A 12,757-nucleotide genomic window follows, 5' to 3' on the forward strand; every position below is an offset into this window, starting at 1 on the left:
GTAGGATTCTTTCATGTCTCTGAGAGGCATAAACTGAATTGTGGAAGCCACTCCTATAGAAACCTAGAATGCTAAATATGAATGGGTTCAGGGAACATTTAGACACATTCTTGTTAGAGGAAAACCATGCAGAAAGCAACCTCCAGCTGTTGCAGTCTCAAAGACTGGACTGCTGGGAGCTGAGACAGTACATGCTATTGAAAGTATCACTCTCTGGTCTTCAGTTATGGAAAGAGTGAAAGAATACTTCATGGACTACTATTGGAAAAGAGGTATTGATCTGAGATGAACCTTTAGTATGAACCTGTATGGATGGTTTTGTGTGGGTGGTGGTATGTGAATAGTTACAAAATAGTGCTTGAAGCAGTGACAGATAATGAAAGTTGCTTTTGTTGTGCATCATCAAAGTTTCCAAGTTGTTCTGTTTTTGTATAATTTTATTGATTTTCAGGCAAATACACATTTAAACTGTAACAACTTTGGCTGTGTTTCCATTCCAAAAGCCTGGACAAATAGCAGCTATCAAAGGTATATAGTTTCAGCTGTGTGACTTCAGGCTACACACTGCCTTTGATGGGAGGAGAATCACTGCAGGCCCGAGGCAGTTTCTGTGTTTCTACTGTTGTGCTGCCAACTCTGTAATTTTTATTGCAAGTCATGTTCTTTTGGTGTTTTCCACTTTCAAAGTGGGGAAAAATACTTCTTGCTTCTGATTAAGTCACTTTTCAGAGGGTTAAAATACTGAAAACTTCAGGGTCCCCACCTCACGGTCCTTGAGAGGCTCCTGAAAATCAAGTTTTACTCACATTGATTCCCTCTGGTAACAAAAGTTTTCATTACCCTAAGAAGAACTGGGGGTGGAAGATAAAGTACAAATATTAGCAGGAGGGACATATTAATAAAGCATTCTTGTCCAAAATGACCATGCTATTAATCCTTTTGTGATTAGATATGTAAATTGTGCATATTGGATGAGGCAATCCAAGTCAGCTTGGATGCAGAGCACAGGCATTCTTACGAACACTGTGGCATTTTGATGCTAATAATTGTATATTGCTTTTGACTATTGTAAATAACAATGAGGCAGAACGATAAAATGTAATTTCAAGCTTCTTTTATTAGTGGTTGTAAAGGTCTGAACAAGTATCTATGGATGCCTACAGTTACATGTCATAAACTGATCAGTGCTCCTATTTCTGTTAAAAGTTTTCTTTAATTTTAACATGGTGAGTGCTAGAGAAAAATCTCTGTTGCTTCTGGAGGACTGTTGTATTTGCACTGCAGTGTATCAGTTCTTTGCCACATAACAAGAACATAAATATTCCAGATATAAATGCTATGTATGAACCAGGAGAGAAACATAGCAGCAGTCTCCCAGGTGTTTTGAAGCCACTTGAAACGATCTTAAATCAGCCCCTTTATGTAAACAAATATCTGGGTTTTTTGAGGACTTTGCTGAGATATGAGCTCAAAAGCTTCTCATCTGCATCCTCCCCTCAAAAAATATTTATAGTAATGGCAGGGGAGTGATCTTAAACATGCACACATGTGCACATATGCTTGTATCGTAGTCCAAATTTCGACACTTTTGCATGGACCAAAACAGTCTTTGTTGTTTTGGTTTTTGTGTTTTTTTTTAGGGTTTGGGGTTTTTTGGTCAGTTGAGCTTACTTCATTCAAGAAATGAGCAGAAGTTTCTCCAGTAGAAGTACTTATGTACTGTTAAAAAAGTGGAAGCTGATGCTTATTTTTCTAAGCATCAGCTGGAATTTGCAAGGAGGTTGTGAAATACGGCAACACTGATAGTGAGGAGGACATGGTGGTTTTTCAGTCCTGATCTAATTTAGGAGTTTCAGCTGCTTTTAAGAACCTGCTAGGACTATTTTGCATGATGGATCATATGATAAGTGTCTTTAGAGTCTGTATTTTCCTCTGTATAAGCTTTTGGTAGTGTCTTAATATATTTTTTTCTTTAAAAGTGGGTTTTCTTTTAGTTTATACTCATTGTAAAAGACAAGAAGAATGGGCAGCCCTGCCATTTTTGTTAGTCTTCTGGAAAATAAAGTCATGGTTTGGCTGTGTGTCTATTTTATTTCATTTTCACAGCAATCGGGTGCATTGGCTTCAGTCCCTAATATATGTACCTCTCCCTTCTCAGGTGACTAGCTTGGCAGTCCTTAAATGCTGGCAAGCCTTTTTTAATTCTGAATGCCTTATTATTAATTATATTATAGCATTATCCAGAGGACCTTTCCAAAAGATCAAAGATAAGGTAAAAGGTTAAACATCTAGTTACAGTGCCCCATAAAAGGGGGATATCATAAAAGGAAGTTTATAAGGGCCAGGGATAAAAATAGTGTTGATACGAAGTGTTTCTTACAGGGTGAGGTGAGTGAGGGTGCCATGGAAGAAGGAAGACAAAAGCCAGCAAAGTAAGGAGGTGTGAATTGTGTGGGACAACAAGTTTCTCAAACATGATGAAATGGAAAGAGATGGAGCTGGTAGAGGGATCTAGGAGAAAAGTCATATGCTCAAAATGACAGGACTGGAGTAAGATCTCATCAGGGTGTGGATCAAAGTGATTTGATTAAAGTGATAGTGAAGAGAAGGGTGTAACAAGTGCTGCTGAGAGAGAATGCATATATTAGTGGCAATCAGAAAAAAAAAAAATACTGGATTTGGGAGATAGAGGGTGAAGTGGCAAATTTGGAGACAATAAAGTATGTGGTCCTGGAGGGAGTGGAGTCCAAAATAACTCACTGGAGTGAGTAGGAGAACATGATGAATTGGTAGTATCAGAAAAAGTAAGATTTTTATTTTTTTTTTTTTGGCCATGTCACATTTAATATGATTACAAACCAAGTCAGTGACAGAAATTGCAATGTGGGTGTGACTCACAGATGTAAAGACTGTTGATTAAAACCAGGGAGGTTGGGTCAGGGCCTAAAGGTGGAGACTGCAGAACCGCCACAGGTTTTTGGAAAGGAAAAAAGCATCCCTGCATAGCGAGAAGCGCTAATAAAATACCAAAGGAGCATTAGGACAATACTGTGGCATTACAGGAGATTAAAATCTCCAGGAAGATGAGATTGTGGTATATAAATGGTGTCATAAGAAGTGTGGAGGATCCTGAACTAGTTTAGATATTGAGGTTTGACTGGCCCTTGGGGTCACTGAGGATTTTGGTGGAATTTATTTTAAATTAAGAACTTAATTTTGTAGCTGTGAAAGCTTCTGGTGAGCTCCAACACACTTTCTCTTCCCTCTGACAAGTGCTCGAGGGGAGGGCTTGCAAGAAGGGTTACCAGGGATGAAGAGGATGAAAAATCCCCTTGGGAAGATTGTTTCACACCTAGACTTAATGAAACTGGGTTGGAACTCTTTCTTGTTTACTTCTTAGCATAAACACAGATCGTTGTGGAAGATACCTTGCTGACCTTGCACCCATCCTGCTGAATCATTCCACCAATTTATGATCTTAACAAAGTGGGAGTAGGGTTATTCCCTAGGGGAGGATGGTCTAACTTGTTTCTCACTTACGCGTTTTTCATTTCTGAAGAGAAAAAGTAAAACACTTTTCTTTAAGAGGGTCTATGTGACAAGGAGAAACTGAGCTCACATGTATAGAATAATATATTCCTCAAATGGAGGGATCTGTCATGTTTTCCTTCTGGTAGCAGCCATTTTTGCCTTTTAGCAGCTGCTAAAGTCAAAAGCTATAGTCAAAAGGCCAAGAGCAAAGCACTCTATCTCATGATTCTGAAGGTACCTGGTCTTCAAATGTCAGTACCAAAGCTGAGGACTACAGTATCAAAAGAAGTAAATCAGGTTTTAATTTGAAAATTAATTTGCAATGATTCTGAAGTGTTTCAAGAGCCTGTTAACTCTTTAATGTTACCTTTAGTTTTAACTGTAGTTTTTAACTGCTGCTGTGTTTCAAATGCATGTCTGGAACTTGTGGTTAATCTTTTGTCCACAAATCCATGTCAAATGGGGGGGAATCACTCATCAAGCACAGCTTTACCAGCATAACTCATTGTTTGGCTGAAGCACTCCCAACAGAAGAGTGCTTTTGTTGACTTTGCTGATGTCGTTCAGAGAAGTTGTGTTGCCATGTCAGGGGAAAAAACTGTCACAGAATGTACGGTGGCTGTGTTAGTTACACTGATGCTGGTCTGTAATCTGAATGCTGTCTGAGGTTTGCATTAGTCCTGTCTTTATGCAGACCTTCTGGTCTGCCTCGAGATGCTTTACCATACCTATGCCTTACCTTTAAATTGAAGAAAATAATGCTTCCTTATCCCTGCCATTTTATGTCTAATTAAATTGTTACTAGAGCTGTGTGTACCATGTATGGTGGGTAGATCTTAGTAATTACATTATCATTTCCTTTTCAAGATAGAGTTCAAAAGCCACCTGCAACACGGATTCAGCCAGGCTTGGTTTTGGTAGGAGCAGTGCCTACCAACAGATTGAGACTTGAGGTTGAGTCTTGTAAAAGGCTCTATTTAAGTCTGAGATAATGACACTTGATGTCTGTGGCAAGCTGTAGAAGTTATGTTGGTCCTTGGCTTATCATTTTCTTTTTAAGTAACAGTAGATGATATAGTTGATGAACACAGGGAAGGTACTGTGAGTGGGATTCCACTCGGTTAAGATGGGATTTCTACAATGTAAATACTGACATCCGAGCTCCTTAGCCATCTTTCACTCAGTGAGGAGAACTAGGCCCTTTTAGGACACAACTCATCTATTCTAGATACCTGCTTTAGGACACTGATTTCTTTTTTTCTCCCTAGTGATTATAGAGTCTAACTGTCTAGCTCAGATGTCAATGTCTACAAGAAGTCAGGAGAGCTGTCCTGCAGGTCTGTAACTCTAGCTGATCACTGTGATATGAAGGAGCATTCAGACAGGACCCTGTGAGAGGGGAAGTTAACAGAAAAAGACCTGCCTTTGGCCAAGCAGATGAGTATACCTACTTGTATTCTGCAGCTCAAAGGGACTTGTGGAGAAAGAGGCACTGAGGAGGGAAGAGCACCTCAAGGTAGGGTGAGAAGACAAATGAGAAGCAGTTCAGCATCTCTTCCCCCTTTTTAACCGGAAGAAAATGTTTTTATGTCTCTGGGAATAAAGACGACAAGTTCCTGAAACCAAGCTTTATCTGATGGAAGTGGTTAGAACAGGTCTTTAGTTCATCCATATCTTTCTGGTAGGTGGAAAACAACCTCATATGATAAATATTATTCTTCTCAACTAAATCTGTTAAGCTAATGAACTGTAACTCATTTTTTTTTACAAGCCTTCGTGTGCTTGCCCTAACCTGATGGGGGCGTTGGCTTTCTGGTAAATGACAGCACGTGGGTGGAACAGCAGTGCCCAACTTTTAACAGGAGAAATGCTTCATTTTGCATGCTCCGTATCCTGCCAGCTCTGAGATGTGAGGCTGGCAATGACTCGAGAACCTGGGCAGGTTGAGGCTGGGTAGGTTGAATGCGCAATGGGTTTTGTGGAAGGGAGTGGCAGCTGCATTGCCTGCATGTTTAGTCCCAGCCTTGTTTGCAGGTGGCCTCGGGAGCAGTACCCACTGCTGTGCCCCTGTTCTGCCAGTTGTGACTGCCCCAAAATCCAAAATTAAGAGAGTGCGAAGGGAGGTGTTGAAAGGGCTGGTATAGTACTTCGACTTGGTATAAACTCTTTTGGTCATGTGCTATGAAGAGCGTCACGTTTGCTCTGTGTGCTCTGATTCTCAGTTTCTGAGATAAAAGTATGTTAACATAAACAGCTCGATTTAGTTTTATTACATGACTTATTGTAAGTAGTAAGTATCAGGCAAATTAGGGTGTACTAATAGTACATATTGTATGAAAAAGTGTATTAATCTAAAAATTTAAAAATAAGGTACTGTCAAAGTGTATCAATGTGTATTTGGATTATGAAGTACAGCAATCCCAGAGATGTGAATGAGTGTTTGTACTGAACCATAGGAAGGCTTGCATAATAGGTGGACATTTCTGGCAAACAGTTGTGTTTGTTTGCAAGCTAACTGCTGTTTCTAGCCTTAGTTTTTATAACTACTTTAATTTTTTAATTATATACAAGGAGCAGGCAATTTTGCATTAAAACCAAACATTCACACATCTTCCTTCCTGTTCTACTTTTGCTACTTAGGAAGGACTAATATCTCCTACTGATCTAGACCTTGTAATGTCTGATGGATTGGGAATGCGATATGCATTTATTGGACCTCTGGAGACCATGCATCTTAATGCAGAAGGTAGGTAGTTTAAAATTATATGAATGTGAAGGAAAGGCTTACATGGCACAAGACTCTGGAAATGTTATATAACAAACCAGGTTAGGATTGCTGCAGCTATGACTCGTCTCTCTCTTTACTGTAATGATAAGAAAAGGAAAATTTATCTAAAACTTGAGGTTGGATGGAAGGAAATGGATATTGAATATCCTGTTGTAAGTAATCAGGTGAAAGATGACAAATCATTGAAACGCTAGTTGTGTACTTCATTTTTTTCCAAGATTTGTCCCAGTGCTTTGCAAACCTTTCTGTACCCATCTGATAATCAAGTGTCAACAGAAACTCACTTTCTGTACATGAGTGTGCTTTTTTGGGTTGTCTTTGGTTTTTTTCTTCTCCAGAATTTGTAGCAAAGGCTCAGTGTAAGTATCACCGGAGCTGACTTGCTTTAAGCTGGTTTAGATCCTAAGTGAAATAAAATTGCTTCTGTCTGCAAAATACTGTGCATACAAAGTTGACTTGACAAAGCAGTCGAGTAACAGTTCAACATCTGTCTTGCCTAGTCAAGACAGATTTTTAGATGTTTTTGGAATAGTATACATGAATCCCAGCTAAGTAAAAAGTCAATTGCATAAAATGAAATAAAAATTACAGATCAGGGTTACAAAGGTTTGAGCAATGAATTTAACAAAACACGAAAACTTCAAGAAGTGAAGATCAACCAAATACATTTTTAGATCTTTATGTTATGGGCTGTGTCTTTTATTGTTTTGTATGGTCCCTGCCATGGTACATGGCCCCTGCTCCATTACAGGATCTTTTAGGCACTACTGCAACGCCTAATAATAAAAATAAGAAACCAAGATCATAAAGTATCAGTGTGCAATTACAAGTATTATTTTATGTCTACTTGTTGGTTAGTTAACTTGGCAGAAACGTTGGTCTCCTAAGGCTGACTAAGCAATTTTGACATAAATGTGGAATTGTGGATCTTCCACCAGAGTCTTTCAGCTTGTCAGTTCGGTTGTATATCAGTAAATTAAATGTCACAAAGTGTTTGCTTTTGTGCATTGTTAGGTAACAACATCCATCCTCTAAATAGAGGCTCCTTTCTAAAGGTTTCCCTCTTCTGATCTATTAACATCTGGCAGTTTCCAGTCCTCCCTTTAGTGATTTTGGACTTAGTCAATATAAACCATATATATTCTTCACACAGAACAGAACAGGTGCACGTAGTACTAGACAGCAATTTACCTGGAGTCTTGCAGGCCAGGGTTGTCCAGTCCTGCCCCCATCACTCTGCTAAACTGCCATGCCATCCTCTGCAGGAACTGTCCATGCACTGGGTCTTCTGTTAGAGTCACTTGGTTTGGTTTTAATAGAGGCAGTTAAGCAAAATGCTTGTTAATACCAAAAAAATTTTAATCCATTTTAGAGATCAAATCATACTTGTGAATCCTTTTTTTATCCATGTTTTAGACTCCTTAATTCTAAAACAATGTTTACTTGAGATTAATGGAAACATATAAGTCATCTGGGCTGGTTTTGATGCTCTTCTTGGAGTGCCCTCTGGCATTCTATGTTCCATCATGGTCCAGCTTAGCTTCCTTCCTCCTATCAAGAAGTAGTCATTGTTACAAAAACATTTCTGAAATTTCCCATCTCAAACCAGTTTTAGGTAACATATGCAACTGGTAGGTTGCTTATTTATGGCAGAGATTATCCAGCTTCTGGATTTAATGCTACCTTCTGTTAGGAATTTTAGTATTCCAGATCAGAGGAAGAAAAATTATGAAGTATACTCCAAGAGACCGATAAACTGGAAGAGTAGTCTTGTGGTGGTCTTGCAAAATACTGAACCAAAATATACCTGTAGAGTTATTTTAACATTATATGATCTTCTTAATTAAAAATAACCCTAAAATAACACAATTGGTACACTTGTGGACTGCTCCACTTATGCAAAAGCACCTTGTCGGCTTGTTCAATAACTTGGATCATGAGAAGTATTGCTTCACTCCTGATCTTGCAGATGCATTGTCTCCGAGTCTAGAGCTGCTCCTCTTTATGTGCTGGCAGGCTGACTCAGGCTGTTGCTCTCATCAGAGACAGTTTAAATTAAAATTGCTGATGTCAGGACACATGATGACTTATGGTCATGGTTCGTACCAGTGCCAACTTCTCTTTGGTTGCCCAGTATTGCTTCACATAATACGGAATAGCATGGACTTCCTCTTGATAGCCCAGGAAAACCCGCTCTGGTGCATTGTACTAATAGTGTCTGGTTGTTATTGATGGAGGGAAATGGAGATAGAGATAAGAACCCCCCTCTGTCCTGTTTGTTAGCCTGTCTAGCAGCTTCACCAACTTCACAGCAGCTTTCTTTACAGCCGTAAGGTATTAATTACCCACAATCCTAAACTCTCTGCTAATCGGTGAGGAAGGATGTTGGGGACACAGGAATCACATGAGAGAAAAATTGTGTTATTTGTGGGAGATGCAGGAAGATGAAGTTTTGGGGGGGTTGTTTGTTGGGATTTTTGTTTGCTTGTTTGTTTTGTAAGAGTGTTGTGATATTTTTGTTTGGTTTTGAATAAAGAGTATTATTCCACTGATTTTTTTTTCTGACATCAGTGTTATTTCTTTCCCTGTGGGATGCATACATCAAGATCCTCCCATGAACTTCCTATGTGCTAATGCCAGGTTTCCCCTGTGTTAGTTCTTTTGTCCTTTCTTTCATATTCATAAATGATCCTACCAAGAGCTGTTATCCAGGCCACTTTAGATAACCCGTTGATCCATGCATGAATATTAGGAATTTTGAATATATGGCAGTGAGCCAGCAGCCTTGAACGTGGAATAAAATGACAGCGTCAAGTCACTAAAAGGAGCAGAAGCAGCAACAGCAATTGGAGAACTGAATTGCAACAGACAGGAAGGAAACCCCTTTGGGGGGAAAAAAGCATGTCCAAATTGCATAATATTATAATGTTGATTGTTGGTAAATAAAATTAACATTGGTTTCAGTAAGATCTGTATTTTGAGTCAGTCATCTTATGATTTCACATGGCAGCATTGCAACAAATGCTGTTAAGTCTTTTACAAGGAACATCAATAGACTGCACTAGAGTAATTTTACCCATTTACTTATCATGGGATTACGTCAGCAGACACAATGTGCCTCCTGTATATGGACCTGGCTCTCTGTGAATATACTGAAGATGATCCAGCCTCAGTAAGATTATATCTCTTGAATCTCTTGTTTCTTGAACTGTGAGCTGCTTTTAATCCCTTGCAAAAAAATCATCTGTAAAACCGGAGGCTAGACTATTGCATACTATGTTTTACATGTTTGCAGCAGAAGTTCTTCATATATATTTCACAGTTGGCTGTCTTAGATCAGTTACTTTACTAGTGGGTTATTTAATGAGCTATAATTGGAATTTAATCTTGATCTAAACCGCTAATATTAGCAGAAGAGCTGGATAGGGGCAGGTTGAAGGATCTTTGTTGCTATTTTCTCTACTGCATTTATAAAAACACCATTCTAGGATCATATTCTACCTATTACTCACTGTGGTATTCATACAGGTGTCTGCAGGAGTTGTGTGGAAATTGGGGATCATGTATGGTCCCTATAATGTAAATGCAAATACCTGGTAACCTAGGAATGAGGCTTCATGATCAAAATTGTATTTCTCTTACTGAAAGTGGGAATGCTTGCTTATCGTAGAAGCACCTGCCAGATGAATTGGTTTTGGATGATAAGAGCAGAATGATTGCTGTATGAAAAGCACAAAACATGGAGAGGGGCAATCATAAGCCATGGTTCAAAGGAAGGAAATTTTTCTTGTCTGGCTTGAGCAAAACATAGCCAAGCATGTTTTTTAACAATTACTGTAGGCAGGCATGCTGGCTGGTTCAAAAGCAGAGATTATTTTCACTGCTATGGCTGCTGCTTTAATGCTGCCATATAGGGAGCAAACCAAGCTTTAACCCAGTTCAGGAGCTTTTGTACCACAAGCTAGTAAGAAGAAGGCGTGAGGATCTCTACATTAAGGTAGTAAAATCTAAGAAAAGGAAGATTACTTCTGTTTCTGTCCAACTCACATGTTACGTTTTAGGATAATAAAATACCTCAACTTAATTCAGGAATACTTGTAAGAGGGTACTACTGAGATGAAATATCACAGTGGTACATAATCAGACAAAAACATTCTTTCACGAACCCACCAGCTCATACATGTTTACACACATTCAATTAATTTCCCAATAGGCTGAAGAAAGCAGTTTATAGTCCTACAACTGTTGTTTGCCCCTATGCAACTGCAAGGCTTTTCTGTATGAAAAAGTTTGTGTGCAGTAAGCAAAAGTGTGAATTTTCCAACATACTGGCTGCTGTCCACCAGTTTCCTTCTATGGACACTTGGGTGTAAAGCGGTTCCCTCCACCTTCTGAAAGGAGCACATGACTTTGCACAGGAATTCTTAATGCTTTCCTGCTCAAGTCATTATAGATGTGTCTAAAGAACACATCTTGGTACATCCTTTTCCCTTGTACTAGCAAAAGAATGTGTATGGTCACCAAGTGGCTCAGGCTGAGGAATTCATCCCAGATTTGAAACTGATCTAATAAAAGAAGTGGTTCATATTAACTCAGTTTAATTCCTTGATCCAGCTCACAGCAGCCCTGCACAAATATTTGTGCATTGCTGTTGAGATGGTAACACAGGGACAGTGAGAAGAAAACTTTTTTTGGTGCTACCACTGTCTTAGGGTAATTGAAAGTATTCATGCAACTGCAGTCTTGAGTGAATTCATATGGGAATTAATGCGGAGTAGCAAGTGTCCTGTGAATTCACACCCTAACTAAGAACATGCATCTATGTTCAGACACCCTTGATGAAGATAGGATTGCATTTACAAAGTTTTCCTTGGAGCTGTAATGTCTGGAAATGTAATCCCTCTGTCAGCAAAACAAAGAGGTTGGGACTTTTTTTCTCTGAACATAACCTAACCATGACAAATTCCACTGTGATGTTCCTGAAATATGCCCCTTCTTTTCTGTTCTCATCCATGCTCATCGTCAGTCTTACTGAGTGCAGCCTCTTCTTAGATTTTTACCAGCTAAAATCAACTCCACCCCAATCTTTTCAGATTGTTGATGCTATTGCATCAGTGGCTTGACCATCTCGCCTACTCTTTTTGAGTCATTACAGTATCTTATTATGCTGCTCATCAGGTTCAAAGTCATCAAGTTAATACTCAGTATCATGAGACACTCTCTGTCTTTGGTGTTTTCCCTGTCCTTGCCAGTAACACTTGCTCCTGTCTCTTGTTTTCTATCACAAGCATCTGAGTGCCTTCCTCCTTTTGCCCCATGTGTAGTGTCCTTGCCAGACTGGTTTACCAAGTTTGCTTGCTTGCATCCTTCAGCCCTCATGCCTGTCTTATGAAGAAGAAGCAATGAGAGTTAGCATACAAGAAGCTAAGATACTTGAAGATGCTTACATACTATAACGCATGACTGTACTCCATCTTATACTGTCATGTTCTCCTTCTTTTTTCCTACTACTCCCATCACCTTTATGTTTATCAACATCACTTGTGAAGAGGTCCTCTCAGGGCAGTGGATCATTTTATGCATGCTTCTAAGCTAAATATCTGTCCTGAGTTCCTTTTACTTCATCAATGCCTCGTTTATCTTGATGATGCAACTAGAGGCATTTCACCGATACCCATGTTTGCACCACACCAGTGCAAGTCCTTCGGGTAAGGACCTGCAAACCCAAAGTGTAGTTATGTGAACAAATTCTTGTGGGACAGTTCATTAGCTATTTTGGGAACTGCCTGGACTCTCATTGAAGTTAAATAAGCAGTACCTTATTCTTCCTTTGTTGGTGGTGTAAAGAGCCTTGCATTTCCTAGATACAGCTAAAGAGCCTTGAATCAATGCCCTTGTGTAGCTTGTGATAACATGTTCCTGTAACTATTCTGTACAAGTCATAAATGCTGAGTGAGTTTGGGACTTTCAAGGAAGATAGAGTATTCCCCTTTTCATCTCTATAATCCTATATCCACTACTCCCTTAGAATGTTTCACTCATTCCTGTTCTTCCACACTCCGCCATAGTTGTAAACATGTGGAAAGGAAGATTCAGGGAACTCCTACCTTCCCTGGAGGTATTTCTGTTCTGTATTCATGGTTCTCAGGTGCCTGCTGCAACACCTGCGTTCTCCCACAGCCGCTTCTCTCCAACATTGATGAGGTGAGCGTCCAAGGAAGATGGAGGTTTAGAAAGGGAGCCAACAAAGCACACAGACAAGAGGAAGCTATTGTCTTTCCTGTGCTGCGAGCTGATTCCCTTCTTTCTCTATCCCACATACATCTTGTGTCATTCTTTTTCTGCAGCTGGAGATAGTGGGGCACAGTGTGGGCACAGCAACTGGATGCAAGGAGAGAGACTGATTGTTTTTAACAGCCCCATTTGCCATCTTCTTCC

The 12,757-nt window shown here is 39.5% G+C and overlaps 1 protein-coding gene and 1 long non-coding RNA gene across 2 annotated transcripts in view; one reads left to right on the forward strand and one right to left on the reverse strand.

The window, feature by feature from the left end:
* The window catches only part of LOC126048201 (uncharacterized), a 566,030-nt gene that overhangs the window by 413,681 nt on the left and 139,592 nt on the right, over positions 1 to 12,757 (reverse strand). The gene's annotated exons all lie outside the window — the stretch shown is intronic.
* The window catches only part of CRYL1 (crystallin lambda 1), a 62,315-nt gene that overhangs the window by 35,627 nt on the left and 13,931 nt on the right, over positions 1 to 12,757 (forward strand). The window contains exon 6 of the mRNA XM_049822840.1: positions 6,172 to 6,277. Coding sequence (XP_049678797.1) covers positions 6,172 to 6,277 — 106 coding nt within the window. The remainder of the gene's footprint in view (positions 1 to 6,171; positions 6,278 to 12,757) is intronic.

The sequence above is a fragment of the Accipiter gentilis genome, chromosome 19, assembly GCF_929443795.1.
Source record: "Accipiter gentilis chromosome 19, bAccGen1.1, whole genome shotgun sequence".
In the NCBI taxonomy this organism is placed as follows: domain Eukaryota; kingdom Metazoa; phylum Chordata; class Aves; order Accipitriformes; family Accipitridae; genus Astur; species Astur gentilis.